We start from the raw sequence: 8,110 nt of genomic DNA, 5'->3' as shown, positions 1-8,110 counted from the left end.
TAGGTCAGTGGCCCTTGGCTTGGTATTGTTGGCAGAATTCGGCCCTCGGCGAAAACTAATTGAGGAACCCTGCTCTAGACGGTCCATGTTCGTCATTAAAGCCTGATTATTATGTGGTGTATGCATATTTGGTGGACAAGTGAATGCTTTATCTTGTCACTAAATACTCACTATCTGGTCACTATAATATAATTTTAAATCCATCAAGAAACTGGCTGCTAAGTTGCAGTCACATATGAAATCCAGTCGTTTCAATAGGAATTTACACAATCAGGAATTTTGCACGAGGGTGAAATTTCTTTACACAGATTTCACAAGTTGTTCACTCAGATTTGTCTTGTTTACCAATAAAAAGATACTTGATTGAAAGATGCCTGTTAATTTACTCATCCCTATGTCATCCAAGATGTTCATGTCTTCCTTTCTTCAGTCGAAAAGAAATTAAGGTTTTTGAGGAGAACATTCCAGGATTTTTCTCCATATAGTGGGCTTCAATGGGCATCAAGGGGTTGAAGGTCCAGAATGCAGTTTTAAAGGTCTCTACATGATCCCAGCCAAGGAATGAGGGTCTTATCTAGCGTAACAATTGGTCATTTTCTAAAAAAATTCAAATTCTATACTTTTTAACCACAAATGCTCATCTTGCACTAGCTCTACTTCTCGCATTTCATAATCACGCTGGAAAGGTCACGCTTGTCATAAGCATAAGTACCGACCCAGTGTTTACAAAGCGAACGTGCAAAGTCAAACAAAAAAAGGTAAAAAAAAAAATTTGAAGTTGGAGGAGAAAATGAGATGGATTTTTTCGCCCTACCCTACCTTTTTGAACCAGAGTACACAGACGAAGAACTAACGACATGCGACTTTTCCAACTCGACTACGTCATGTGTGAAGCCGTAGATGCGCATCGCAGAGCTAGTGCAAGATGAGCATTTGTGGTTAAAATTAGGGCTGCACGATAAATCGCATGCGATATTTAACGCGCATCTTGTCAGAAAGCCGGTTCTGTAATCAGCGGTAAATCGATAAATCGTAATTAGCCCGCACGTGATGGAGATTACCGCTGATTACAGAACCGGCTTTACTGATAAGATGCGCGTTAAATATCGCATGCGATTTATCGTGCAGCCCTAGTTAAAATGTATATAAATTTGTGTTTCTTTTTAGAAAATGACCAATCATTTCGCTATATAAGACCCTTATTCCTCGGCTAGGATCGTGTAGAGCCTTTTGAAGCGTGGACCTTCAACCCACCAGCTCCCATTGAAGTCCACTATATGGAGAAAATCCTGGAATGTTTTCCTTAAAAACTTTCATTTCTTTTCGACTGAAGAAAGAAAGACATGAACATCTTCGATGACATGAAGGGTGAGTAAATTATCAGGAAATCTTAATTCAGGAATGAACTAATCCTTAGCAAACTTCCAATTTCAACAGGATTTTTGGGCATCATTGGTGTGTTTGAAGCAAGGACATCTATTATAATTGAAGAAAAGTATCTGTTAGCATTCCCGTTTTTTTTTTGGCTGGCATACGACCACCTCGAAGAATGTGATTTGAAATCCGCCATCTTTGTTAATGGTGCTCGGTTCTGCAGCGGGTTGTTTTGAGCCAAGGCTGTAAATGCCATGTGACTAATCACTAGTACTTGCGTACTTCAATAAAACGGTCCAATAATTAGCAAAAATAAAATAAACAACTTAGTTGTAGATTGTCATGGTGTTTGTGATTATGCCAGGGCTGCTGGTTCTGAAGGAGCTGGGTATCCAGGTGGAGCGTTACGTGGCCTCAGAAGTGTGCGAGGACTCCATCACTGTGGGCATCGTTCGGCACCAGGGACGCATCATGTACGTGGGTGATGTGAGAAACGTCACCCATAAAAACGTGAGTATCAAACTTCACCTCAGTTTACTGTTGAAGTTATTTGAAATCAAGTCTACATTTGGTGGCCATCTTGGTAACTTGGCAATTTCTTTAAGTACAGCTCTTATATACTGCACAAAAACTAAAATCTTCATAACTTTTGACCATTAACAATAGCTTTTGAGAGTAGTGGTATCAAATCTTCAGGGTAAAACTGTCAGCGTAACCATTTGAATGAATGGTATTTTTTTTGTCCTTGTACCATATAGGTTCCTGCTTGATTACGTCCACAATATTTCATATTGATCAATCTATTTATTGTTTTTTTTTCCTTTGTCTAATTTGTTCTTCTGTATCATCCACAGGTTCAGGAATGGGGTCCTTTCGATCTTGTCATCGGTGGAAGTCCGTGCAATGACTTGTCAATAGTGAATCCTGCAAGAAAAGGTCTCTACGGTAGGAGTTTATTCAGCTGTGTGTTCTAGCCTTAGTCTTTAGTATTAGTGTTTACACTTTCAAATACCATTTAAAAGATTGGGGTCCATAAGACTACAAAATATTTCTAATTCAAAAATGCTGTTCTTTTAAACATTTTATTCGTCAAAATATCCTGGAAAAATGTATCATGGTTTCCAGAAAAAGATTAAAGGGGCCATGTCTTTATGCACCAAGAGCTTGTAACACTCCAAAGAGAAAGGAAAACTTGAAATCGCATGATATGACCCCTTTAAGCATCACAACTGTTTTCAACATTGATAATAATAAGATTAAGAAATGTTTCTTGAGCACCAAATCAGCGTATTAGAATGTGACACTGAAGTAATGTCTGCTGAAAATTCAGTTTTGCCATTACTGGAATAAATTACATTTTAAAGTATATTAAAATAGAAAACAGTTCCTTTAAATAATAATAATACTTTAAGTAATTACATTTTACAGTATTATCAAATAAATGCATCCTTTGGTGAGACTTTTTTCAAAAATATTACCGCCCACAAACTTTTGAATGGTAGTGTACTGTATATCTCAGTTGTATTTATAACACAGCTCATATATTTGTACATTTTTATGATAATTTCGTAATGTTTTTCAATCTTGCTTTTTGTCTTTCAGAGGGCACGGGTCGACTCTTCTTCGAGTTTTACCGGCTGTTACATGAGGCCCGACCTAAAGAGCGAGATAACAGGCCATTCTTCTGGCTCTTTGAGAATGTGGTGGCCATGGGTGTCAGCGACAAGAGGGACATCTCTCGCTTTTTAGAGGTGTTTGAACATGATGATTAAGCTGTGCTGAATTTGTCTTATACTGTCAGTGGGGCTTTAATATAAACCAGTAGGTTTTGCTACCACCTAGTGGTAAAATGACCTGCTGTGTAGAAACGAATGAACCCATTATATGCTTGCTAGAGTCAATATTACTAAGGTTTTGGATATATTTTATTATCTATTTATTTTAGTGCTGTCAAACGATTAATCACGATTAATCGCATCCAAAGTAAAAGTTTTTGTTTACATAATTTATGTGTGTACTAGGGCTGTCAAAATGGCTGAAAAACTAAATTCGAATTTTGTACATAAATACGATCAAAATTCAAATTATATTAGAATTTAAAATGCATTATTTCAGTTAGGGTGAAGAAAAGCTTTTTGAGGCCACAAGAGGGCACATCGAGCAAAATATTACTAATGCACGTTTCTTCAAAGCATAAGGTAACATGACTATCTGTGAAAAAAAGTGCATAATATTTAAAATAATGCTTATAAACCAATTAAAATTAATTAAGTTGCTTAAACAACTATAAACAAAACAGCATCATGTATGTATGCATAGTTTAATACAAAGGGCCGAAAGCCAATCACACAGAGTACATTTTTCATTTAAAAACACGAGTTGCAGTGGGATGGGAAAACCCCCCGCCATAATGTTTTTGCATTCGAATGTGGATTTTTATTTTAAATTCGACGAATATTCGAAATTCAAATTTTTGTTTTGACAGCCCTAGTGTGTACTGTCTATATTTATTATGTATATATAAATGCACACACATGCATGTATATATTTAAGAAAAATATGTTATATTTGTATATTAAATATATTTATTTATAATATAAATTATATAAATATAAACATGTAAATACATGTGTAAATATTTTCAAAATATATACTGTATGAGTGTGTATTAATATATACATCATAAATAGACACAGTACACACACATATATTATGTAAACAAAAACTATCATTTTGAATGCGATTAATCATTTGACAGCACTAATTTATTTATTTTGACATTTATTTGTTTATGTATCATAGTGCAACCCAGTGATGATCGATGCCAAGGAGGTGTCTGCTGCCCACAGAGCTCGCTACTTTTGGGGTAACCTGCCTGGCATGAACAGGTTAGTTGGACATGGACTCTTCATTCATTTCATTATTTAATCTCTCATTTTATCATTTTACCTCTCTATTTCCTTTTCCTCTCAGACCGTTGACCGCCATGTGCACTGATAAACTGGACCTTCAAGACTGTTTGGAGCATGGCAGGACAGCTAAGGTACTTCTTAGACCAACCCTCGATTGATTTCTGGATAAAGCAGTTTAAATCAGTTTCTTTACACATTTTTTATAGTTTGATAAAGTGCGGACCATCACCACTCGGTCAAATTCCATAAAGCAGGGCAAAGACCAGCACTTCCCTGTCTTCATGAATGACAAAGAGGACATCCTGTGGTGCACTGAGATGGAGAGGTATGACGAAATGCCTTTAAAAAGTTCTAAGCTGTAAGTCCAAATGTAAATGTAAATGTGACATTTGTTCAACAGAGAGATCTCGAGGGCCCGCTTCAGTGAACAGTGAGTTTTATCTTATATTGATTGAATCATCTGTCGTCTACTAGCTCACTGAAATCATATCCTCCTACTCAGTAGAACAGAATATGACTACATATCAATACAATGAGACATGTCTTATGTAATCTATACATTGATATAAACATAGATATACACCATGAAATGGCTTGACAAACACAGTTTTCTTCCTGTTTTGGTATATTTTAACCTGGCTTGATTTAAAATCCTTTTTGGAGATTCCAACACAAGTAGACAGATAAGACAGAAAAGAAAGTCAACACATTGTTGCTTCATTTAGTTGAACTTAATGTACTAAAATATCAAACTAAAACTGAAAAAAAAAAAACATTTTTTTTGTTGTTAAAAAATAAATAAATAATAATATTAGTAATAAAAATGACAAAAACACACAACAAAATTACCCAAACTTTAATGAAAAGGAAAATTAAAACAAAATATAAAAATAAAAACTAATTCAAATATTAATAAAGAATATAATAATATCCCAATGATGCTAAAAATCATTGACTTTTCCAAATTTTTCTAACAGAAAGAATTTTCTTTTAAAGCCACACATAACCAGCAACATTTAAAACTGTAATATTATTACAATTTAAAGTAACTGTTTCCTATTTGAATATACTTTAAAATATAATTTATTGCTGTGATGGCCAAGCTGAATTTTCAGCATCCTGTCACCTGATCTATTCTAATATTCTAAAACCATTCCTTATATTATAATATTATACAGTGTTTTTTTGTGTAAAAGAACAGCATTTATTTGAAATGGATTTTTTGCAAAAAAATTTACTATCATATTTGATCAATTTAATGTCCTTTATTGTGTCCTGTATATTCTCTATCTTTAAAACAAAAATGGCAATAAACTGTTCTAGAGTATTCATCATCTGTCTAGTCACATCACCAGAGTGTTGCACTTGTGAATACATTTAAACAAACTTTCTGCCCTTTTCACTTCTTATCAGGGTGTTCGGCTTCCCTGTCCATTACACAGACGTGTCGAACATGAGTCGTCTGGCCAGGCAGAGGCTGCTGGGAAGGTCGTGGAGCGTCCCGGTCATCCGTCACTTGTTTGCACCACTCAAAGAGTACTTCGCCTGCATCTGAACTCAAATCCAGTACAGATGAGAAAAATCTAAACCGATGTAATACCAAGAGCTTCGAAAGCAAGCTCTCGTATGTTATTTGCAAGTTCGACATCAGAAAAAAAAAAGTTATTTTATGTTTTGTTTTGGTTTTATTCTTCTGGTTTGGAATAATTGATTCTTTTTTTTTAATTCTATTTAATTTTTTGTATTATTCATTTTACTTTTTAGCAGTGTTATCCAGTATTTGATTTATGTGTGCAAGCTATACTTGAGACATGGCCTCCTTTTAAGGCACTGAGAGACGATATAACAATTCGAGGCAGAATTGAGAAATTCGTTGAGATGGAAATCGCATTTAGTTCGCCCAAACATTTCGCCTCCTGAGTTTTTCGACTGTCGGGTCGCGGATCGATCTAATTCTCGCGGTGCGCGTCTGAGCCTTGAAAAAAAAGTTTTCTCTTAGTGTCAGGGGAGCTCTGTCTTAACCAATCCAGAACACCAGATCACAAATACCTCTTTGTTTACAGTTTCTATACACATTTGAAGGTAATAAAGGTACTACTGTAATAGGTGACAATATGGTGCTTCAAGGTGATGAAAAACATTGCAACTCATGTGGTGCTACTACTCGAAACAAGATCATGGGGTCACGTTTTGTACCGTCGCCAGGTAAAACGAACGACTGAAACCTTGAAAAAAAAAGCCAGGTCTGCCACATCTCATTTTATATCTTTTACAGCCTTTTTGTACAATATTCTCTGGTGCTCTTTTCAAAAAAAGAAAAAACACACGCCTGCTTCCTTCAGTATGCCTGCAATCCGAACGCATGAAACCAGCCACATGGGCGGTGATGTTTTTGTCATCCATATCTTGAAATCAAAGGCTGTGGTGAGCTACTTTTTTTCTAGTGTCACACAGGCCAGAATCATTACTGTACAACTCTTAGCACGCGTGGCGGCCGCAGGAAGGATGGCGTCGGTCGTTTTGTCATTTTGCCGGCCAGGTGAATCAGCCTTCCAACTGCGGCGTCCGCAGGCTATTCTCAGTCAGGTGCAAAACTATAAAGGTGCGGCTTCACAATGTTCTTCTACCTTTTAATAGCAATTTTTTTGTGCTGTGTTACCAACAATATCGAGCACTTTTGTATATGTATACTTCTTTATTTCTTTGATATTTTTTTAAAATCTTTCTCCTTGATTCTTGTGAATTGTTATTTTTTTTCGGTTCTGTTTAATGATGTGAAACTCTTGCCATTATATAAGGTAATACTTTGTTGTGTACAGTAGGGCTGTGCCAATAGATGTGAACGAATGAGCTAGGATAGAATAAATCCGTCTGTCGTGCCGGTGGTGAAGGTGCCGAATTCCAATAGCACCCCTCTCATGTTTCCATGTGCTACATGAGATACAGTATAGTGTCTGCTCACGGTTCTTACCTCTGTATAATCCCAAAGTGAGTGTGTTAAGTATCCCTGTAGGAAAAGTAGTCGGATGGGGTTAAATACGTCTGGTCCCTAGCGTAGATCTGAAAACATTATTATGTTTGCCAATGGTGAATGTTGACCATGTCAATAATTTAGTTATCACGCAAGCTATATAGGCTAAATTTGTGAATCTGGTTAGAAACGGTCGGGCTCTAATGAAATCCTTGTTAGGCGCTTTTTTTTAAGTTAAGGCATTGCACTGCTTACATACCTTAAAGGGGTCATATGATGCTGCTATAAAGAACATTATTTTGCGTATTTGGTGTAATGAAATGTGTTTATGTTTTGCAACTTTACAGATCTTCTTTATGCACCAAGAGACTCCAAAGAGAAAGGAAAAATTGAAATCGCATCATATGACCCCTTTAACATTTGTCACGTTCAGCAAAGTTGCTTTTATTATGTTCCCAATTTTATCGATGCCCAGATTTGTTTCTTTTTGTACATTTTGTACATAGAAATTGTCTGTTGCTTTTTTTAATGACCTGTGAGATGTACAAATATAATACTTTGCTAATATATATCATAGAATCAAAACAGCACTCAAATCGCAAGAGGGGGGTAATTGACAGAATGGCAACAGGCTAATTGACATAAGCTATAAAGCAGCAGGGTGTCTTTTGTAATTCACATTTATATGTGTCGAACGGAGGATCAAACTAAAGAATGAGTTCGCTAAGTGATTTTAACAGTCCCATCTTTACTGCACAGCCCTACATACAAAAGTGTGTTTCGATTTGCTTTTTAATTCTTGTTTTAAGTACTAAGAGAGGGATTGTAGGTGTTTCATAAGGTGCTAAACATT

At 35.9% G+C, this 8,110-nt stretch overlaps 1 protein-coding gene across 7 annotated transcripts in view; it reads left to right on the top strand.

Annotated features, from left to right (window-relative positions):
- The window catches only part of dnmt3ab (DNA (cytosine-5-)-methyltransferase 3 alpha b), a 60,519-nt gene extending 54,528 nt beyond the window's left edge, over positions 1–5,991 (top strand). For 3 of the 7 annotated variants that reach the window (XM_016475463.1, XM_016475460.1, XM_016475461.1), the window contains exons 17-24: positions 1,739–1,884; positions 2,229–2,319; positions 2,977–3,125; positions 4,177–4,262; positions 4,348–4,417; positions 4,493–4,611; positions 4,687–4,716; positions 5,700–5,991. In XM_016475463.1, coding sequence (XP_016330949.1) covers positions 1,739–1,884; positions 2,229–2,319; positions 2,977–3,125; positions 4,177–4,262; positions 4,348–4,417; positions 4,493–4,611; positions 4,687–4,716; positions 5,700–5,841 — 833 coding nt within the window. In that variant the 3' untranslated portion in view covers positions 5,842–5,991. The remainder of the gene's footprint in view (positions 1–1,738; positions 1,885–2,228; positions 2,320–2,976; positions 3,126–4,176; positions 4,263–4,347; positions 4,418–4,492; positions 4,612–4,686; positions 4,717–5,699) is intronic. The other 4 variants (XM_016475467.1, XM_016475464.1, XM_016475462.1 and 1 more) reach the window with 3 other exon arrangements.
- The last annotated feature ends 2,119 nt before the right edge of the window (positions 5,992–8,110 follow it).

Source organism: Sinocyclocheilus anshuiensis, unplaced genomic scaffold (genome assembly GCF_001515605.1).
Source record: "Sinocyclocheilus anshuiensis isolate Anshui unplaced genomic scaffold, SAMN03320099.WGS_v1.1 scaffold676, whole genome shotgun sequence".
NCBI classification, from domain to species: domain Eukaryota; kingdom Metazoa; phylum Chordata; class Actinopteri; order Cypriniformes; family Cyprinidae; genus Sinocyclocheilus; species Sinocyclocheilus anshuiensis.
Note: the sequence above shows the minus strand (reverse complement) of the source record. Positions and strands in the feature narration are given on the sequence as shown.